The 22,802-nt window shown below is 34.8% G+C and overlaps 5 protein-coding genes across 9 annotated transcripts; 1 reads left to right on the top strand and 4 right to left on the bottom strand.

Annotated features, from left to right (window-relative positions):
* Positions 1-2,139: 2,139 nt before the first annotated feature.
* LOC113772481 (F-box/LRR-repeat protein At4g14103-like) lies at positions 2,140-7,032 on the bottom strand. 5 transcript variants are annotated; one of them, XM_027317082.1, is made up of 6 exons: positions 6,822-7,032; positions 6,117-6,178; positions 4,472-5,442; positions 4,170-4,325; positions 3,794-4,091; positions 2,140-2,571 (listed from the first exon to the last, which is right to left on the bottom strand). In XM_027317082.1, exons 2-5 carry the CDS (start codon positions 6,163-6,165, stop codon positions 3,807-3,809), a joined length of 1,461 nt encoding a protein of 486 aa, XP_027172883.1. In that variant the 5' UTR covers positions 6,166-6,178; positions 6,822-7,032; the 3' UTR covers positions 2,140-2,571; positions 3,794-3,806. The 5 variants fall into 5 exon arrangements, with proteins under 5 accessions (XP_027172883.1, XP_027172882.1, XP_027172884.1 ...); XM_027317081.1 differs by lacking the exon at positions 6,822-7,032 and adding an exon at positions 6,678-6,803; XM_027317083.1 differs by lacking the exon at positions 6,822-7,032 and adding an exon at positions 6,668-6,745.
* Positions 7,033-13,479: 6,447 nt separating this feature from the next.
* Positions 13,480-14,196, top strand: LOC113771943 (ethylene-responsive transcription factor CRF3-like). Its single transcript, XM_027316489.1, has one exon. The coding sequence runs from the start codon at positions 13,480-13,482 to the stop codon at positions 14,194-14,196; it is 717 nt and encodes a 238-aa protein (XP_027172290.1).
* Positions 14,197-14,853: 657 nt separating this feature from the next.
* Positions 14,854-17,796, bottom strand: LOC113772482 (probable FBD-associated F-box protein At1g32375). Its single transcript, XM_027317086.1, has 4 exons — positions 17,712-17,796; positions 15,593-16,592; positions 15,357-15,503; positions 14,854-15,259 (listed from the first exon to the last, which is right to left on the bottom strand). The coding sequence occupies exons 2-4, from the start codon at positions 16,571-16,573 to the stop codon at positions 14,963-14,965; spliced, it is 1,425 nt and encodes a 474-aa protein (XP_027172887.1). The 5' UTR covers positions 16,574-16,592; positions 17,712-17,796; the 3' UTR covers positions 14,854-14,962.
* A 2,208-nt stretch (positions 17,797-20,004) lies between these two features.
* LOC113770798 (putative F-box/FBD/LRR-repeat protein At5g44950) lies at positions 20,005-22,786 on the bottom strand. Its single transcript, XM_027315382.1, has 4 exons — positions 22,471-22,786; positions 20,818-21,860; positions 20,567-20,713; positions 20,005-20,496 (listed from the first exon to the last, which is right to left on the bottom strand). The coding sequence occupies exons 2-4, from the start codon at positions 21,001-21,003 to the stop codon at positions 20,122-20,124; spliced, it is 708 nt and encodes a 235-aa protein (XP_027171183.1). The 5' UTR covers positions 21,004-21,860; positions 22,471-22,786; the 3' UTR covers positions 20,005-20,121.
* Positions 21,150-21,818, bottom strand: LOC113771942 (putative F-box/FBD/LRR-repeat protein At5g22670). Its single transcript, XM_027316488.1, has one exon. The coding sequence runs from the start codon at positions 21,816-21,818 to the stop codon at positions 21,150-21,152; it is 669 nt and encodes a 222-aa protein (XP_027172289.1).
* Positions 22,787-22,802: the final 16 nt, after the last annotated feature.

The raw sequence follows: 22,802 nt of genomic DNA, 5'->3' as shown, positions 1-22,802 counted from the left end.
ATTGGAGAGTAAATGTATTTTTGCCGAAACTTTAAGAATTAAAATTGCACCATATATCAAACACTGGGGACTAAATTTATTTTGCTAAAACTTCAGAGACCAAAATTGCTGCCTTGTTCGGAAAGGGAATTTCCATCAAAAAAATCTTTACATTTTCCGCAAACACATTTATCGATTATTTTTTTTATCTCACATGTATTAAATCGCTGCAGTATATTTTTTACAAAAGCTCTCGAAAATTGCAATCCAAACACACCACACTAAAAAGTCAAGTAGCTTTCACTAGAAAGGGTTGGGTTAACAAGGATGCTCCTCAATTACACCGCCCTCCTTAGAGAATGACGGCAAGCCAACCAAAGTTTTCTGTTTTGCTACGTTTGTTTTGTTGATTTTGTTGGTCCAGTGACCTTTTGATTGGGTTTATATTCATTTTGAACTATTCCAAACTGTGCACAGCCTGTCCTAAGAACATGAGAACAAATTTTCAAGAAATAATTCGTATTTTTTTGGCTGGAGTCAAGAAACATTCGATCCTTTATCACTTTCTCCCTTTTTTTTTTTTTTTTGGGTACGAAAGATAGTAATATTAAAAAATAAGTCTAACACGAGTTTACAAAACCAGGTAAGCAAAACCTCCTACAATCATCTCAAAGAAGTTTAGAAATGGCTGCTGCTCCCAAGTCCCATCCCATCCTCGCCAGAAGAAGATCAGCACACCTGTTAGCTGCTGCATGTTGAGAACGAGGGAGGACCGGAAACATGATCATCCTTCCTTATCACTATCATTTCGTATTCTTTTGGCCAGCTAACTAGTTTGGTCCGATTCAGTTCGGTAGCAGGGACTAGTAGGGACATCCTGTCATGTTAATTAAGGCAAAGAAAAGGAAACGAGCAAACCGAGCTTAAATGGTCCCGCCCTCGATCTATTATCTATTCTGTTTCATTTTTTTTTACGGCAACGACAACATATGATACGATATATTATGATATGCTGATGGAGTAGTATATAAGCTGGTCTATGTTTTCTTGGAAGTGTCGTTAAATTTCGAGTGAGATTGATTGTAGAGGATGAACGTCTGAACTCTGAAGCGTTGTGTTTCCTCTATTAAATGAATCAAAATCTCAACAATTATACTACTATAATGTTCATTGTCAGTATGTATACGGTAGGTGTCAGGGGTATACATATATATATATTTTTTTTTGTCGATACGATAGAATTCCTATAATCTAAACTAGCCTATTCTAGGGGTGTTAGCGGGTACGTGAATTGTCTTTAATCATCTGAAAATGGTGCCCTATAAAGTGGCTAAATTTGTCTGCTAAACAGTCCAATCGATATATTTTTTTCTTTCTTTTACGGCAATAGCAGATATTGCATAGAATTAAATACTCAGGTGTGCGATCGACAATAGTCGAAATCCAGAGCTAGATATATGAGTATTCTGCGCGAAAGGAAAGCAGGAGGATACAGCATTAGCTTGAATCTCTGCAAAAGATTAGTTTTCAATCATGCCAATTCTCGTGCTTTAGGATGGAATCAAGAGCCTAACAAGAACCAGCAGCTTTTAAAATCAGAAGAAATGTTCCACCTAATATTTTTTTAGTCCTTCAGCTACGCATCCAACTTATTAAAAATCTGATACTCTACAATAGAGTACTTGTAGTTGACTGTCATTTAAACAAGTAGTAATATCCAGCTGACCACAGCATATTCCAGGGATATATGCCATCAGATACTGCCACTAGTTTATTGCCCAACTAGTCCCATAATTCAATGCTTAAAAAGTCCCAACTGCCTGCCTCTCTCACAGCTCAAGTCATGTTTTGTGTTTCTTTGCTTGGGTTTTGGGTTAGTGTCTATATGATATATGGATGATGGCTTTGAACTCGCTTTGGATAGCCTCACAATTTATACCATGACAATTAAAAATGCCAAAAACAAACATGAATTTCCACCCAATAACCGAGAACACCAATGGATGGTGGTGGGATTTGTAAACCATGCTGAAAATACATCATCCAGCCGGGGTTGCATTTGGCAGATGCATCTGTAACCATCCTAAAAGCTGTGAATCCAGCAAGAGCAGATTGAGGACGCGACTTCACAGGCCACAACATTTATGCTACATCACCGTGTATTGGCAAATCGTTACCAACGACAAACCTTTTCCACCAAAATACATATTCTGTAAATTTTGACAATGGTTCGAACGTGTACCACTTTTATGCATGTTTTACGGTAAACCAAAAACAGTTCAAGAGTAGACCACTGTGCATCTCAACTGATCAGTAAAACCTGTGCACCCTAATTTCTATTTGCTATAACCAGACCCTCAAATGATCTCCACAACAGTAACCCTATCTTAACATATACCAGCTGCCAAAATTAACCCCAACAAAAGAAATTTTAAAACCACTCGTACTAAGAGCTTCCTTAAAAATTTGTCAGAAATTGCCTTTTGAGGCTCGGTAAGGTCACCATCACAGACTCCATTGCAAAACTATTTATCATACTCCATCGAGATCCAACAGCTACACTTGCAGAAGAGTGCCAGTTCTTGAAACAAACTGCAAACCAATGAAAACGGTCAAACTTCCAGAATATGTACAGCATCTTATACAACTACTAAGGAAAAATCAACGCAGAAAAGCTACAAAAATCTTTCTGGTCGAGTTTTCTTATACATCTATACTGCTAGACATATCTTCCCGGCATTCAGCACAAGATGTAGCAGCATAAGACAAGTGTAGAATGCCAATTCCAACGAATTCTACTCTAATCAGTCTAAACTACAGAAAGCATCACATTTGTTCAATTACGTACACTTGACTTCCCTACTTCAAGAGCCAGGAAAAGACAACTCGGCGAAAGCAGATTATACTCCATGAGGGGAAAGAAAGGAGTATAACTGCACCCCTCAACTCCCTCAAGTAATCATAAATTTCCCATATATGCAGTGAGGATAACAAAAGCAAAGAGTAAAACAATGATTCTGTTCCCCTTTCACACTTCCATGAGTGCAAGGCCACGCTCATTGAGAGATGGTGAACAATATTGCAAAATGTTATCAATAAGTTCTTCCATTCTCATCATCACTATTTTCTATGTCCGGGAGATGATCATTGACCACATCATCCAATAAAGGTATGTGATCAAGGTACGAGATTTAAACAAGTGATCGATCCTACGAAATAGTTATGGGTTGACTAATATTATTCTAGACAATGCTCCATAATTTACGAATAATGCTCCCTCCCTTTCCCCCTCCCCTCTTCTCTCTCTCTCTCTCTCTCTCTCTCAATAAACAGAAACATCCAACGTACATAAGCTTCTAACGATGCATCAAATCATGTTAATACCAGAGGACGTAGCATGCTTTTACTATATTCATTGAACGTACTTCCGTCATAGTAGCCAATGAAGCAAACAAAAGTTTGTGGATACAGTCTGAAAAAAAAAATGTGTTCCTCATGTTGAAGCACCATTATTCTATAACAAGCATATTTTTAGACAAGAAATATAAAAGAAAATGACACTGACAATCAATCCCATCCTCAATATAATAAGGCATAATAACCAATTTTGGGAAGCAGTTGATTAAAAAAAATAATAAAAAACTGTAGCAGCATTGTCTCCAATCCACCCCAAACCATGATTCCTATTATTTCCGTTACATTGTCACAACACAAAAGATAAATAGCAATGTCAATTTAAGAAATTAAATTCTTTCCAGGTATGCAACAGGAAAAAGGAAAACAACTTGGGAAAGAATCATTAAAAAGAACTTACATCTGCATGAAGTTCAAAAAAACATGATCATACAGTATTCTGATACTCTTGGATGTGATTGCAACTCATTCTTCATGTCTTCCTGCTCTTTTGAATCATCTAAAGGGCTCTTGTGACAAAACACAATCATTCTCTCCAAGGAAGATGCATGTTTCAGGAAGTATCCCAACAGACAAACTTCAGTACTGTTGCCATGAAAACATCGGAGGACCACAGTCTTGAGGCTAGACATGAAACTTTTAGCTGCTGATTTGGGTGTCCAATCATCTTCAGTGAGGTACATGGCAGGATCAAGTCCCTGAATAACAGAAAAATGCTTTCCTCAGTATATGCAGCAAAACATTATGATGGAACTTTAAAGGTGCCACAATGTTGCCTTAGAAATATTAAGAGACTCCAAATTTGGCAAGTGCAGTAAAAATTTCATCAATGCTCCACCAGAATGTACGCCAAGCTGCATGCTCAACTCTAAACGAGTCAACTTCTGAAATGCCGGGAGGTCATTTGGCATCTTTTCACGGAAAAAGAGGGACTGGCAACAAAGAAGAATAAAATCAGATTTTACTAAGTCAGAATTGGTGTGACAATTAAATGTGTGATAACGTTGAAAACCGCTAAGAAATGTCAAAAGGAACAAAGAATAAGAAAAATGAACGGTAAAAATGCACACCGATTTACCTCAATGGTGCAACCAGAGATTCCCAAAGAACTGATATTTTTCAGCTCAAGAAAGAGCTTGATAAGGCGAGAATACATTAGTGGGTTTTGCACTTCTTGCACCATTGGAATGTGAAGTAATGCCTTGACTGAAGATGAAACCTCAATTAGATGAATATCATTACTTAGATAACCACTGTACTTAAAGAATATGAGGCTTCCAGCATCAATTTTAATTTCACAGCCCCAACAGTAATCTCTAGAATCAAAGGTTGGCAAATCATCTATTATCAATTTCCTTAGTGAGGGAATCGAGATGGAAATATGTCTCATATTAATCCAATCACAATCCAAGATAGCCAATTCTTCAAGCACTGGGCAGGAGGAAAATAGCCTCTGAGTTGATATATCATCAGGAAATGTGACAAGACCCAAGTGCAAGATTTTAAGGCCTGGACAAGAGATGCTATTGGGTAGCTGAATGATGCTGTTCATTTCTACATTTAAGATTGAGAGTGATCCACAGTTAAAAACACGGTGAGGCAATAGAAAAGGTTCATCTACAAAGAAACAAAGATCAAGCTCTTTAACATTATGTCTGATAGCTGCTGAAATCCACGCATGAACACGAGATGCACTAAAGCAAACACGACATGAAAGTCGGAACCTTTCAATGTTTGATACATCTCTAAGTAGAAGCACCCTCTCAACAAAATTCATAAATCTTGTGATCTCAGCTGGATACCAATAGTTCACATGGCTTGAGTAGAGCTTAGAATCATCAAAGTCCAGAATTGGAACAGCAGTCCAAAGATCCTTCCACCGCCTTGCTAGTATGCCAGTTGCTACAGCCTCCTTGGTAGGAAGAAAAGAGAGAATATAGTGAAGAATGCAATCAGGTAAACTGCTGATTCTATCTTTCCCTTCCTCATCATTCAGTGCAGCATGAACATCTTGCTGTTCTGAGCCATCCATGACTGGAATTCTTCGGCCTGAATTCATAAGGAAAATGCCTAGATAGAGGTACTTGAACAAACTTGACAAGCTACCACATAAGAGAGCAGCAATTGGTTGTAAACAAGCAGAAGCATGGCATATGAAGAACTAGAAGTAAAATATAGAAATCAAGAACTCGTGTCCCTAAAAGCTGCACCATTGCCAGTTTTCAGACTTTAAATTTTGGCAGCAAGAACTGGAATAGTAGTATGGCAGTGGTGTTGGTAAACTTTTCAGTTAATATTTAACTATTATGAAATTAATCGAGCGTGCATGAAATCACGTCGACAAACGCTATGAAATTACCAAAACTGACTCCACGTGTTTTTTGGCCGAAAATGGTAATTACAGCAGCAAGGAGGAATAAATACGACGTATCAGGAAAATCTGAAAGCTAAAGCTAACTCTTGGACAAAATCCAACCGAGATTGCCTTTTTGCAAACTAAGTCTCCACTAACTTAGATCACTAAGATTCTTGACAAATAATTAACCCATGAATATTTCCCCCATTAAGAGCTAAACGTGGCACGAATAAATACTTACTAAAGTGCCTAATAGCTTCAGGGTAATGATTGGCAATCAGAATAAAGGGACGCTCCAACAAAGAGAAACTTGTCAACTAACTGAAGTCAATCAACCACTATCCAAGTCCCAGATGATTAACTTTACCTGATTCAAGCAATTTTAGCATTTTGGCTGGTCTCATTTGCTGCCCCATGCTAGGCTGGTTCCTGCATTCCAAACTCGATCAGTATCAGTTCCTGAAGTTAATTACCTATTTGATGGCGACATATCTTCAATTGAATTTAGTTGCTAATTAATTAGAGCGAATAGATGCTGCATGGCCAGTTCTATGGGATATGGAAATCACCCAGCCCTAAGGATTATGAAGATATCGAGATTTGCTCAAAATAAGAAAACCCCTCTTTCTGTCTTCTCCAGTATTAATTGTCAATCTTGTCCTCAAATCCAAATGGATGGATGTGATCCTAACACCTGATAATAAAAGCAAAGAAAAGGCCAAAGCAACAAGACCCCTTTTCTCACCAAGGTTAAAACCCAAGAAAAAGTTTGAAATTTGTCCTTAAATCCTAATGCAGAGATGCGACCCAGTGACTTGATAACAAAAAAGGAAAAAGGAAAAAAAAGGAAAAAGAAACTGTTTCTGAAGTGCAAAAAGTGCAAAAAGTGCAAGTGCAGTTAACAGAAAAAGATTAAACCTCTGCCCACCAGTGTTGGGTTAAAGCAGGAAAATCTGGCGAGTCCAAAACAACAAAGAGCATCAAAGAAGCAGCTCTTACTATTATATCAAGGCCAATGCATATCGAAGAGATAAAATCAGAACAGAGAAATTAAAGAGGATGGGATGATTACCGAAGATGAAAGAAGCAAAACAAGCAAACAAAAAGAAAAGGCTTGGGAAATGCAGAAAGTGATGGTCTTTAGCCAAGTTTTCATGCGCGAAAGGTGAGGTCAGGGGACGGCGGCCATGGTGGTGGAATTTGATGGGTTATTTTGGGAGAAATGGTTAAAGCTCTCGTTTCTTTGTCTTTACTGGTATGGGCAGAGGACTAAATTGATGTGATAGAACTGACCGATGACAGGAACTCCGAGGACCAGAAGATTGGGCTGATTTGTATATATAGTGGTTAGACCTCAAGTGAGAGCAGAGCGTGTACGTGTTTATTTTTTGGTGGTCTTTTGATGTGTAGTTTTTTTTTTTTTTTAAACTTAAACCAGCACTAGTGTTTTAGTGATCAGTTTACCCACTAATCTTGTAAAAATTTGAGCTACTAACTTTCTTCTGTTGTATGACAAATTATCTTAATTGACCATCTCTGAGAGACAGTTGATCTTTTAGAAACTTTTGCGCTGGTGATGATGAAGACGTGAGTAAAAGTGTAGTAGTGGACCAATCACCACAGCTCGCATCTTCAGATTGTATGAAAATGCATGTCTTTTGAGTTACTGTCACCCTCGCATCTGCAACAAGTTTACCTCCCTTTGCTCACCAGACAAAAACAATAACGATTTTATGGCGGAGATCACATGTTGAAATTTTTCTGAAGAAGGTTCAAGCACACAAGGGAAAAAAAAAAGACATCTTATGATCCACATGAACCATCCAGATGCCCTCGTGTTTCGGTTTCTGATTCCAATAACGAACATCATACCAAAATCACAAATTTATGGACAAGCTAATCTCAGCATCCTTCTTCAAGGTCGCCAGATTGCTCAAGAGAAAATTGATCCGTCCGTATCTGTGGAAATGGATTCAAACACTTCCAGCTTTCCCAATCCAAAATCCCATGCATGTTCAAGGTATGGGTGGATCCAAAAGTGTCTTGCAATCGAGAGAAAGGATGAGAGTTCACTTATTCTCCATCGTCCAACAGCTTTCTCATCTTGAGATTCTTGACAGATGAGAAAAGAGGCTCAGGCCAAGCTGGCTGCCAAGCATTATAGCTAGGCTCTAGTTAAAGTTGCCTTTGGTCTAGAACTTGATTGCGGTTCTTTGGAATTTACTGTATCAAGAACTTGCCTGTCTGTCTTTGATCAGAGTCGGGTCTTTGGAATTTACTGTATCAAGAACTTGCCCGTCTGTCTTTTAAATACAACTTATCTTATTTCGATGCACAAAATAAATAAATAAAAACAATATGTAACCATAGGGATTTTTTCCATAGGTTGACTTAACCACAAGAGATTTTCCTGTAAGTTTGCTTAATAGAATGGTTGTTATAAGGTCTTTTGTTACTTGTATATATTAGAATAATTGTGTTGTTTCGTCTACCTCTATTAATTTTGAGGATTTTCGTTGCTGTTTCAAATTAGTTCAAACCATAAGAGGTCAAAATGTATGATTTAAAACAATAAGTTATTTTTCTGTAGATTCAAACGATGAGAGGTCGAAATGAAGAAGACTTGGTACATGCTAAGTATTGAGTCTAGCTCTTAACCCTTGGACTGAGGATCGCTTTTCCATGACATCAAGCTCTAACCCGTTTGGATTGCATTTTTTTAGATTTTTTTGTAGAAAAAATACTGTAGCGATTTGATATATGCGAAATAAAAAGATGATAGGAAAGTGTGTTCACGAAAAATGTAATAATTTTTCTGAGAAAAATCGCAATCCAAACGGGGCAAACTTGATACTTACTTGACCATACCAATCTTCAATAGTTTGCTTCGAATTGTACTTGGTATTAGCATATGGAAATGTAGTTTGTTCCTTTGGTCATACTGGTGTTTTGAAATTTTTTTTTTTCAGGAGAAACAACTTAGTGTCTGTTTGATAACATTAAAAAGTGTTGAAACTGAATTCATTCAGACATTCAGATGTTTTAGGTGTTTGATAAATAAAAATTTTTCTGCTGAACTTATTAAGTGGTGCTGAATTTGTATGTATTTTTTTCATCACAAGAATCGTAACTGAATGCTTAATTTGATAAGAATCAAGAGATTTATTTCAACTACTTTATCTTATCTACCAAATCTATTCTTGTTTGTTAATTACATTCAAAATCCTTATCTAATTAAACAACCTAATATTCTCTATCCAAAATTCTTATCTAATTAAACAACCTGACATTCTTTGTCTAATGGCTTTCTACTTCTATTTTCTCCCTATTTAATGACTTTTTTACAATTTCTCCATGCTCCTCACATCTGTCTACTCCTTATCTTTTTCCATCTTTTTACTCTTTCATAATTTTGTCATTTTTTTCCTCCCAATTTTTTTTATTGCTACCGTACTCACCGATCTCAAATTCATTATTTCCAAGGTAAGTGATATTGATTATTTGTTGTTTTGCTTCAACATTTTTCCATTGAAGTAATTAAATTTCTATATAATTTTGTGTGAATTTAAAACTTGTTTATTGCAACTTTCTTTCACTTATATTTGGATTTTTCTTATCAAACTCTGATTTAAAAATATATTTGCACCGATATTTGGACTTTTCCATAATACATTTCTTCTTTTATATTACTTTGATTTAAAAATAAATATTGTCATTTTCATATCTAACAATTTTAAACTAATTAAATCATAGGTTCTATTTCCTTTTTTTATTAAAAGATAGAAGGGCAAAATTGTACAATTTAGCTTATCAAGCATTAAGTTATAAATGTTTGTCAAACAGTATAAATATGTTCAGCATTAAGATTCAAATATTCATATATCTCTTTTCAGTGCTTAATATTCAGCAAATTAATTGTTTCAATATTCAGAATTCAGAATTCAGAATTCATATTCAGTTTTATCAAACAGAGCCTTAGTTCGACTACAAAAGATAATGCATTTTGCTTTTGCAAAGTGGGATGATTAGAAAGGTAAAATCTTATATCTAGACTGATTTCTTCCTAAAAAGCTGATGCAAAGAGAAAACATTAAAAATGTTGAGATTCAAATCCAAAATTAAATAACTATTAAGATATTAAGTACACAACAATTTAATGATAAAAAAGTCACAAGTATGAAAGATAATGACACATAATATTTAACGTGACTCGACTCTATTATTAAGTCTACGTCAACAAAAAGAAAATTCGTTCTTTATTATGAGAGGAAAACCCTGTACAAAAGTACAACTTGAACCCATGGTAACTTTTGTATACCATCTCTCATCTCATGTATAAGGTTACATGTCGCCCTTATGTGTCCCTTGTACTTTGTAATATGCCAATCTACTTATTTATAGAAAATATTATTTGGCCAAGAACTAAATAATAACAGGAAATCAATATTAATTTCTAGATTGATTTAGAATAGGAAATAACATTTAATTCTTAAACAAAATAAGAAACTTTTTCACTAACATTTCAAGCAACTAAAACCAATTAGAAAACTAATTACTTCTACATAAATTTAAAAATTTGAATAAAAAAATTAAAGCAATTTCCTAACAAAAGAAGTTCTAATGGCTTTATCTTTAGCTTTATGGTTAAAAGCCATAAACTAAACCTTAGATTACTCGATGTACGTAACTTTTAAAAGCTTCATGGACAACAGTTGAATCCTATGAACATTTAGGTGGCGTTTAGTTCACATGTTGGAATCGGATTCGAATTCAGAATCATTCATCCTGGATTTGGAATGGAATCAATCATTACAATACATTTATTTGGTTCAATGTCAGGAATGTATATCATTACTATAGTTGATGTTTGGTTCGTTGGCTCCTTGTAAATGGGATATAAGAAATTTTCACTAATTAAATATATTAGTATAAATGTATTAGTAAATTTAGTATAACTAATTAATAATTTCTATTGCTAAACATGTATAATTATTAGTATAATTAATAATATCAATTATATTACATAGATTAATATATATTATATAATACATATAACTAATAATAATATTATTATAAGTTTGTAACTAATTAAATTAAATATTAAATATATAATTAAATATAAATATACAAATGTTATAATATAAATTTATAATTATAATTATATAATATATACAAATATTAATTATACAAATATTTTATATAAATATAATATATATTACATATTAAATATATTTATTATTATATATTATTATATTTACAATAATAATTAAAATTAAAATTATATAATTTATTAATATTATATACATGTATATATTATAATTATATGCACATATACTATACATTTATAAATATACATATATATTATAAATTTATAATATATATTATATAAATATAATTATATTTAACTAGATAATTATAATACATAATTATATAATATAATCATATCATTATTGTAAGTTTGTAACTAATTAAATTAAAGATTATATATATAATTAATTATAATTATACAAATGTTATAATATATATAATTATAATTATATAATATATAAATATTAATTATACTAATATTTTATATAAATATAATGTATATTACATATTAAATATAGTTATTATTATATATTATTATATTTAAAATAATAAATATAAATATAATTATATAATTTATTAATATTATATACATGTATATATAATAATTATATGCACATATAATATACATTTATAAATATACATGTATATTATAAATATATTATTATATAATATTAATAAATTTATAATATATATTATATAAATATAATTATATTTAACTAAATAATTATAATATACTAACATTATAATAAAATATATAATAATAATATATTTTATATATGTATATATTATAATATAAATATAAATATAAATATATAATATATATAAATATTAATTATACTAAATATTATGTAATTATAAGATTTGGGAATCATACTTGGATTTTGTACAAAAGTCACAAAACCCACCAACTTATAAAGGAATGGTGGAATGCTAAATTTTTAGACATCATTCTAAAATTTCAATTTCGATAGTAATAAACCAAACATGAATCATAGATTTATTCCAATTTCCCGTTCCGAAACCTTTTTACCAAACGCCACCTTAGTACAGCAAATTGATTACACGACTTGATGGTTTATTTTAGAGGTGGCAAAATGGGCGGGATTTGCTTGGGTTTGTGATGGAACCGAGTCATATGGGTTTGGGCCCAACCTTACCCATATGTGTTTTGGGAGTAACTTGGGCGTGATCACTTTGGGATGGGTTTAGATTGATCCCGCCCAATACCCAAATCTATTTTCTACATATTTTTTTTCCTTTAATTCATTTTTATTTTTTATATAATTTTAATATTTTTGATTTATTAAATTTTTTTAGTTTTATTAAATAAACATGCAAGTGCTTTATACTCAAGATTCCCATCAAAAATTGGATTAACAAATAAAAGAAAAAATAGATATACAGTCATATTCCAACATATATCAAGATGGCCAAGGTACTTAAGGTGTTGAATATTTATTCTCATCATTGTCCAAAGATGACAGGTCTAAATTGACTGAAATGTTGAAAATTCTTGTGGACAATGACTAGGAAAACTACTAGATTATATTCTCTAGTATGACTATAAAAATTGTTAAAGATAATTTTTGAATCTAAGACTCCGTTTGGATTGGCTATTTTTTCAAAAAATAAGTTTTTCAAATATAATGTTACAGTAATATACAATAACTCAAAAAACATCCCATCCATATTAGTATATCAAATATTTCAAAAAAATTTTATAGTAAAAATTTTTCATATACACTGTTATAATAAAATATTTCAAAAATACCCCCCAAAAATAGCTAAACCAAACAGAGCCCTTGTTATTTGAGCTCAATGGGTACCCAAGTATTTCCCAAGTATTCCCATCAATTAATAGGTACAATTGGGATTTGTCCCATTTTAAATCCAATATCAAAATCCAATACCCATCCCGCCCAAAGTCCCCGTGGGCATGGGTAACCCATTGGGACTTGGGACAAATTGGCACCTCTAGTTTATTTGGTTGCCCTAAACCCCTCCTTCACTTCTCCCTCACCAACCGCCTCCAGCTCTCTCCTTCTCTGTCCTCTCTCTGGCCGTCTCTCAGAAACACATACTACCTTCACAGAAAGCAATGTTTACACAGCAACATTCAATCTTGTAAAGTTTTAATCTTTTCTTTTCCTTTTTCCTTATTAAATGAGTCGTGGGTTTGAGTTTGCAATTGGCTTAAATTCCGATTGTTGAGTCATATAATGGGTTTTATGGTGGTAGCTTTTTGATATGGGCCAGCTGCGAGGAGAAAAAGTGAAAAGGGGGGAAGGGCTAACAATGGCGCTAGCTCGTGGTTTAGCAATGCAGCTAGGACAATTAATGGGCACAAATCTGTCATTAGTGAGGAGAAGAAACAGGGGAGGAAAGGGAGAGCGACTTATTTAGTCTTTGTGACATCTTAAGTATTTAATGATTTTTCCTACCATTTTTGGATTTGGATTTTATGTGGACATCAGGAATATTCTCCATCTCTCGGTTTCAGTTGTAATTTATCCAGGCTGATTAAATCAGTATCCAATTCGGAAACAAGAAATTTGCTTTCCACATTTAAAGAATCCAATTCCTTGTTGGAGAAAGACTCCAATTTTGCGTACATTTATCTATCGTAATACAGCCCTCTTGTAATGACGCCTCAGTCCGACAACCTAGCAAAGAAAAACATGACAATCAGAAAGATCAGAGTACTATATTCAGACCCAGCTGCCACAGATTCTTCCTCAGATGAAGAACAAAGCAGCCATGAGAAGAAGCCAAAGCGTATAATTCACGAGATTGTGATTGACCAGAAAAAGATGGCTCCTTCGCAACCCAAGTTCAAGTGGGATAAGAAAAACAAGGAGAAAAGATTTGTTGGGGTTAGAAGAAGGAAATTTGGGAAGTATGCTGCTGAGATTAGAGACCCAATCAAAAAGAAAAAAATCTGGTTGGGAACTTTTAAGACTGCTGAGGAAGCCTCCGAAGCTTATCTTGCTAAGCAGCGTGAATTTAAGGCCCTAGAAGGATTCCAATGGGAGCCAATAGATTGTAAACAATCTTATCTGAGTGGATCATCGGATGAAGATCAATTGCAGTCTTCGATGCCTACGCCAGAGGCCTTGGGTTCACCTACGCATACCAGGAGTGAATCATCTCATGATTCCTCGTCTTCTATGAGCAAGGAGAATCTTAAGGTACAGTGTCTGGAATTTGACGGAGGTTGTGTGATGGGAATGTTTGTTCCAGTTCCCAAAGGCCCGGAGGACTATCCTGGATCAGAGTTCTTTTTGCCTATTCTTGACAACCAGGGTTTCTTGTTGGGGGAATTTAGCAAATTGGATGATCTCAGTATCTGCCTTGGTTGAAGATGACAATAATGTACCTCACTAGCCTTTGAGTCTGGTTCTCGTCAGCAACTTTTTGTAATTCTTTTTAAACTTATCATGACAATGTATACATAAGTATATATTCATCAGTCTCTTTTTGTAATACTTTTTAAACTTATCATGACGATGTATATATATGTATGTATATATTTGTCAGTCTGATTTAGTTCACTATGTTCCCAATATTGTTTGAAAATCTTTCTTAAATGATCTCAGGTTCTGATCTTTGTCAATTTATGTTGGAAGAAACAACTAACTCAAAATAACAAGAGAGAGTGCTCTTCTACAGGGACTCTTATCTTTGTCAATTTGTGGTGGGACAAACAACCAACTTAGATAACAAGGAGAAAGTAATCTGCTTTTCATTTGTTTATCTATTTTCACTGTTGGACATTTACAATGCAGACAGGGTTGAATATGAGCTCAAGATAGTGAAATATGTACTCTTGCTTAATCCTGACAATTACAATGAGGTTCCCCTTTTGCAAGACTAACCAAGGTGTCTTATATTCAGATGTTTCAAAGTTGCAAGTTTGGCACAAAAAAGGGAAAGTTGAAAATGACAATGAAGAATGGAGTTATGAAATGAATGAATAATTGAGTTAAAAGGACAATGAACCATCACGTCTATTAGGATATAGCATTCCAGAGTTAATTCCTAAACGTCAAATTAAGTGTCAACAAGGATAAACTGCTTATTTGACTGACTTCATGTGCATTACGGAACAACAATGCCGAAAAATTCTCAAGAAAATTCAATTTGGCAGGAGACTGATCCTCTGGGAAACAATAAAAGCTCCTTGAGAATGCTTGACTGCAACTTTAGATCTAGTTTGTGAGAAGTAATTTTCAATTCCTGCAGAAACTTTGCGCTCTTCAAAATGTATTGGACGAGTCTCATCTCAACTTGGCACCCATCAAATCCAGCAAGTTGAATTTTTCCAAGGCGTGAGGAGATACAGCTGGGGATAGAATCTGGAGGCTTCCATATGCAGCAGTGTGGAACTTGAGGACCTTTTCCAATTTGAGTGCACCTCCTTACCTGGTACATTGATAATTCAATGTGAACCTCGGGATCCAAAAAAAAAAAAACAAACAAAGCTATCAGTTTTAGAGTTATCAAAAACACCAAAGCTTACCTTAGTACAGACAAGAACTTCTAAATTAGGAGAACTTTCAAGCAAATCAAACACAAACTGCCAGCTTCCTTCAAGTTCCACTTCCAAACAGGTCAAGTTAGGATATGTACACAGGCAACTACCAGCTTCAAGGGCACAGGCAACAGACTGAGAGGAAAAGAAGAATTTAGACATTAAGAAACTGAACACATAGAACTCTGAGCTAATGAAAGAGAAAGATTACCAAAGCAACCAACCTTGTTAATGTGATGAGACAACTTCAGACGCCTGACGTTGGAGATTTTACATAGCAAATTTCCAATCAAATTCTCACCATAGTCGTCACTTGGAATGGATTGCTTGTATATCTGAGCCACACTAAGGCGTGCTTCAGAAAGTTGAGATAGTTCATTGACATTGAAGTCTTCAGATATATAATCTCCAAGATCAAGGAACTGAAGGCATGGTGATTCAATCACAACACTGTATTTGTGATCTTTTGGACAAGCTATGCAACAGTACAACATTAGTCTTCTCAAAGAAGATGATTGTACACATAGATTCTGTATCTTATCAAGGGCACTTCTTTTGATCCTCAATTCTTCAAGAATAGGGCAACCAGCAATAATTTTCTTCATCAAGCTGTCATCTAGACAATCAAGAGAACAGAGGTCAAGGGTCTTCAAGTTTGGGAAGCAAATTGGCAGAGAAGAACCAATGTTGAGGTTAGAGCTTAGCTTCAAGACAACAAGCGTTTTGCAATCAAAAAAGCTTCGAGGCAGTGCCAGGGAGTCTTTCATAAAAACTCTGATATCGAGCTCTTCCACATCATGCATAATTGCAAAGGAGATCCACATATTAATGCGCGAAGTGTCATATTCTTGAGAGCACTTGAGGCGAAATTTTTTCACAGATGGAGCCTTTTGAAGAATCAAAACTCTATCAACAAAGTTCAAGAAGTGACACTTATCCTCGCCAGAATGCTTGGCAGGAAGGAACAACAATTCATCATCAAAGTCATAGCTTGAGACTGAAACCCAAAGGTACTTCCATCTTGTTGACAAGACGCTGGTGCCAACAGCATACTTAGTTGGAAGCAATGAGAGTATGCGGCACAGAACTTCGGGTGGTAAGTAACTGATCCGGTCCTCAGATTCTACAGTTTTGCCTGCCTCAAGATATTTTCTACGTTTTGAACTGGAAGTTGCAATACTGGCAGAATTTGTAACTGGAGCCATTGTGGTACACCAAAAGAACCTGTTGGGAAGCCAAATAACATTATGAACCAGAAAAAAAACAATGATACAGGGAGACAGACAACCAGATACAGATATAAGATATACAACTTAAACAACTACTGAAATGTCCATACTGGTCCAAGTTTACATTCAACATTTTTCATTACTTCACATGTAAACAATAAAGGAAACTCAAAGATCAAACAGCCAGTTACAAATGCAGCAACCTATATCGGTCAAAATAACTGAACTAGTCCTACTAATTATGTTGTATGGATGAATCAGGAAAGGATGTTTTTGCTATCTGCAGTTCCAAAAGTCGACTTAAAACATAACTGATCTAGAAGCAAAAGGATGAGCTTGGCCTCAGTTTCTCTCCTTTCTTTTAACTTCCACCTGCATTGAGTTTCTTATTCTTTACACTGTAAAAACCTTGCCAACTGGTAAAACATGCTACATCTGCCCAGGGACCTTTATCACACTACTTTCTGATTGTACCTTTATAACTGTTTAATATTGTTCAAAACGAAATTCTGGCTTTGAAAATCATACTGGATCTTGCCACCAATTTTACTTACAAGTTCAGAATGTTTCATCTTGTACCTCTGTCTCCTAATGAACCACAATAGTCAAAATTAACCTTTTCTACGCCAATAATGTAAGAAAAATGACTGCAATAAACGTAAAATCTTCAAAATTTTTCCTCCTAAAAACCTACAAAAAATTAACAAACAGAAATCTGCTACTTCCTGCACTCTAAAAACCCCGTTGATTTGCTCATTCTGTACTAGTTATACAATGAGTATCATCAGGGTTTTCAAGACTTTATCTGATCACATAGCCAGCGGAAGAAATCCCTCTATCAACACTAAAAAAGCCACAACTTTTAGCCACGAAGAACCCCAGGGCACATTTTTATACAGCAACTGCACTTTAGTGGACAAAAAAAAATGCTGTTTCTAGGTAAAATATTTATACGTAATCTTTCTAAAAGTGGTTGCTTGATGCAATCAAACAGTTTTGGCAGTAACAAAACAAGTCTACTGAACTTAATGCTGACTTCACTACTACATGGAATCAACATAAAATAGTTCACAGATCTCATGCAATGCTGTTACAAATACGCACGTAAACTAACCTGTTTTGGGCTTGTATGCCACTGTACTACCCGGAAAACAGTGCCTTTTCTACGTTTTTGTGCTAACCCAATTGCTCCTCTTTCCTGTAAAAGTGAAGCAGAGAATTGCTCTAAATAATATAGGAGGTTCTTTCCCCTCTTATTGGTTTTTTGTGCTTAACGGCAGCAAAATTGGAGACGTCTTGTAGCAAAGGTCGGATCCGGATTCGATCCTTGTTTGGATATCCGAATTAGTAGGTTAAAGGACCAAGTAATGTTTTCGTTTGTTGGTAATAAGGACAAATCAATGTGGATGGATTTTTTTTTTTTGTTTTTTGGGGGCAAAACCACAAAATAATTAGTCCCTTAATATTACATTCGTAATTTTTTTCCTTGATTTTCAAACTGATGCAAATTCTACCTTGCATATTACTGAAAAAAATCACCATTTTAATATCGCAGAGACAAAGACCTACTTTAGACATCACATACCTAATGCAATGCATATCAAGGATCGTTTGAGGTTGCAATAACTTATTGAAAAATACTTTTTCAATAGAGTTTTCAATAAAAGTACTTATTAAGTGTTTAAATGGTTTTAAATATGCTGTTTGGAGACATAATTCAATAAGTGTTTATTGTATTGGGTAATATGTGATTTGAAAATTTTTAAATGTATTTATCTCTTTATTTAGTTTATAATATAGAATAAAATGATTAAATTTAATATTTTAGTTTTTTAAATCACAAAACTACACTAAAAGCATCAAATTTGAGTTTTTACTAAAAGAGCCTTTCATACCAAAAGTTTCATTCCTAATTTTATGAGATGATATTCTCCAAATGCCTGAAGTGTGCTTTTAACACCTAAAACTATTTTTTCACCAAAAGCACTATAATCCCAAACAAGGCCTAAGAGTAATAGGAATTAAAGAAAAGCTTTGTCAATTAAATTAATAGCAAAAAGGTTTGGAAATTTAAAAAAAAAAATCAATCTGACGTTTAGAAATCCTAAATCCCAGATGAAGAAGAACCCTGTCTGTACACTGAGTGTTTGGATAGCACAAATATCTCAAATAATATTTCGCTTGCATCATAAACACATTTTCCAACTCACCTTTTTATATTTTCAATTACTTTTTTATCTCACATACATCACATCACAAAAAGTACTACAGTAATTATTACAAATAATATTTCAAATAATACTCTATCCAAACAAACATGTTGGACAAATTATTCTAAGAATCAAATAGCTCCCCAGGCCTGATAACTTTGTGCCCAAAAACTGACCTAACTAATTCCCCTTGTGGCACCAGAAATCACGCATTTCAAGTTCCAAGTTTGATGTAAATGAACGGGAACACGCCATTGCTGCACTAGTGAATGGAAAATTTGTTGATCTTTGAAGAATGAGAGACCAGTTGTTAGCCAGTAAGTAAAGCTGGCAAAAGTTCACCCCACATTACGAGACTTCGTAGAAAGTGATAACGAAGAAATTCTTTTTCCCCCACAATTCCGGAATCGAAATTGAGATTGGAATTTGAACATGGGCTTTGGTCAATGCCCTTTACTTGTTTGCTATGGATATGGAATGTGTTTCATTCTCTTAAACCCATCGAATGATTCCCATAAAGGTCTGCCAAACTATAATCGAAATCATTATTGACTTTGAATTTATTCCCACCCCTCGTACCCATTTGTGGAACACACCTAAAGCTTAACCAATCAATCTCAGATACCACTAAATTTTACAAATTGGCAAGACATAACGGGTAAATTACAGTCTAGCGTCTTGTAGTTTAGCACCTTTCTTTATAAACTTTTCATGTTTTCAAAAACTGTACGTAACATTCCCATGATTTGAAATAAAGTGTTAAAGAGATGGAACTTGCCCTCCATAAAATCCTTAATGGAGCCGATGGAAAATGTTAAAAGTAACCCAATATCACGATAGAAATTATTTGTTAACCACAGGAAAGTTAGTTATAAATTTTGAATATGAATAGTATGTCTAAGAATCTTAGCTACTTCAATTGCTTTAGTTTCTAAATAAAGATAATCTTAATTATCTCAATATTTACATGGGACGATTTTTATCAATTTGACTAGGTAGGAATATTATGTTTAAGAATCTTAGCTACTCCAATTTTTTTTAGTTTCTAAATGAGGATAATCTTATATATTTCAGCTACTTCATAGCATGGGCCGATTTTTATCAATTTGACACTTCACTCCTAACCATGAGAGTATTATACGTGCGATTTTGAAATCATAAAAGTGTCATGTGGTAAAATGCTAAATAACAAGAGGGTAAAAGTAACCCAAACATGTTTGATAAAAATAGTGCACTTGAAGCACTTCTTTACGAGCAGATGTGAAGAAACATGCGCAGGCGTGTAGGGTGCAATACCAACATTCTGCTGAGGGTTCAGAGTGATAGTTCAGGCATTTGGACGTCAAGCTGACAAGCAGCCGATCCCTTAGCGCAGTTCATCAATTTGTCTATGAAGGACACGCGATCATCAAGCCGACGAGCAGCTGGATGATTAGTAGTATCCATCGGTCCGCCGGAAACCTCAAATTCTTCATAACAAATCGTTATCTTCTCTAGAACCAATGCATTTTCCAAAAAATATTTTAACAGCTTCACTTCTTCCTCTACTCTACCAGTAATTCGCCGAATTTCCACGTTATTCAGGCTAAATAGCAAGCATTCAGGCACATTTTGTGGAGGATTCCAACTGTAGCTTATACCTTGATTCTCCTGGGGGTTAAACCCCATTAGACCTGGACTGGTAATCCCCTGGCGTTGGAAGAAATAAAAGTAAGAAACCACTTTTGGTAACAGAACTAGGAGCACTCATCAAAAGTACCTGAGGCAAGATGAGGCTTTCTAGTTTAGGAGAGATTTCGAGCAATTCTGGCAGTAGCATAGCGCCATTCACCCCATCCAAATTGATCTCCAGGCGGACCAAGTTCTGGAACACCGGCAGCCTTCTATCGAGAGATTCACTCGTGGACTGCAAATATATGAAGACAGCCATAAGTTCTGACCAAGAAAGCAATTAATGGTGTAATCACTAGAAAGCAATAAGCAGGATTGAAATTTTAAGTCGAGGCTTACTTCCATGGTAAATTCGCCTATTGATAAACGCTTCACATTCGGGATACTTCGAAATATTCCGCATACATTGCTTTCATAGTTACTTATTTGTTCTGCTGTCCGACTATCATCTTCTAATATTTTGCAAACAGCAATGCGTGATTCGGTTACACTGGCCATGGAACTAACCTGAATTGAATCCGACATATAATCAACTAGGCTTAGATACTCCAAATTTGGTGCAGTAATTATCAGCTTGTGCTCAACAGCATTTTGATAATCATCTTCGTTGTATAATTCCCCCTCATTGGTAGAAAAATCCAAAGCCAACCTTTTCAGTGAAGGTACTGCGATCACAAAATTCGTAACGTCCTGGATATCTGCAAATCCTCAAGGACAGGGCAAGAAGAAAGTAACTTTTCAACTGATGCATTGCCCGCATATGTGGTTGAATGAAGATGAAGAATCTTAAGACGTGGAAAAGAAACAGTAGACGGGAAGTTGAGCAAAAGACCACAACCCAGTTTCAAGATTTCCAGCGAGTTATCTGCAAAGGGACTCCACTGGAACTCCCCGAGCTCCCATATTTCAAGATCAAGTTCTTGAACATCATGCAAAGCAGACAACCAATTGTCGAGGCATCTAGGGTCAACCGGGTGATCACATACCAATCCGAACTTTTTAATGCCTGAAGTGTCACAAACAACCAAAAGTCGATTCAGAAAATTTGTGAAGCTCTCAATTTTAGTCTTTGCAAAGCTATCAAAAGCTTTCATGTTACCCTCATAATTTGCCCATAGATGCATCTGAAATTCAAGAACAGGTACTGAAAGCCAAAGTTCCTTCCATCGTTTAGATAAAATCCCGGTTTGTGCTGCAAATTTAGTCGGAAGAAGGGAGAGTATGTGACACAGAATGTCATCAGGTAATTGGCTTATTCCATCTTGTGCTTCGTTAGTGATTTCTTCTCCTTCAAAGATCTTTCGATTCTTTGAAGATGTCTCCGGCAAATTCGAGCCCATGACTTCAATGATAGTACATTGCAATCCCACACTAGAAAGAACCTAGTGATATTGTGGATAAAACAAAAGAATCAGTAAACAGATTGGTGGACCAAGGCCTTAACAATTGTAACCACAATCATCTGACGCAATCTACATAAAGATGAGCATAGCCATTTGTCAGACAATAAATATACATTCTTTTAAGTGTGATTGCTCAACAAATTAATCTTCACTGGGCAAACAAATATTCACCTATTAAAGGTTGAATACCAATCCTAGCTCTGCATCTATATATTGAAGTTGATATTTGACCAAAAAAAAAAAAATCCTAGCTCTGCATCGGTCCCAAACATCAAGCTATCGATTTAAACAGATACCACCTCACAAGAATTGGATATTCTGCAATTGCGGATTCTCTTAAGACCTTTTCTCTTCGTCATATGTCATCTCTAACCATTTTTAATAGCAACATAAAATAGAATAAGAATCAAGAATAATTTACATCTACTCCAAAGCTTGCGAAGTGCACGAATATGCCCAAAATAAACTAAAGCTAGCGGTAATTGAAAATGAAAAATCAACTCAAAGTTGAAAGACCTAAAAAACGACCGGAAGAGATTTGGAAGAAATCAAAACCATGCAATTCTGTGGATTTCGTTAGACAACTTACCTGATCAAGTTAGTGCAAACAGGAGAGAAAGAGGATAGACCCCTTACAGAAGACCAACTTGGCCACCAGTCTTAGCCGGTCTTGATTTATACTAAGCTCCAAAATATGACAGTCTTGATTAGTAGCAGAAGTAATATAATCTTTAACTCTTTTAATCAGCAAATAGAGGACATTGGGAGACTTCTGCCATATATGCAAATTCTACACTCAATCAACGGGAGAAAATTTCCTTGACTTTTCCCAGAAATGAAAGTGTAGATGTTTCTTTTTTAAAAGATAGAGGGAAGAGAGAGGTCTCTGTCTACATGAATTTGAGGACCCAGTATTTGTTC

This window comes from Coffea eugenioides, chromosome 5 (genome assembly GCF_003713205.1).
Source record: "Coffea eugenioides isolate CCC68of chromosome 5, Ceug_1.0, whole genome shotgun sequence".
Classification (NCBI taxonomy): Eukaryota; Viridiplantae; Streptophyta; class Magnoliopsida; order Gentianales; family Rubiaceae; genus Coffea; species Coffea eugenioides.
Note: the sequence above shows the minus strand (reverse complement) of the source record. Positions and strands in the feature narration are given on the sequence as shown.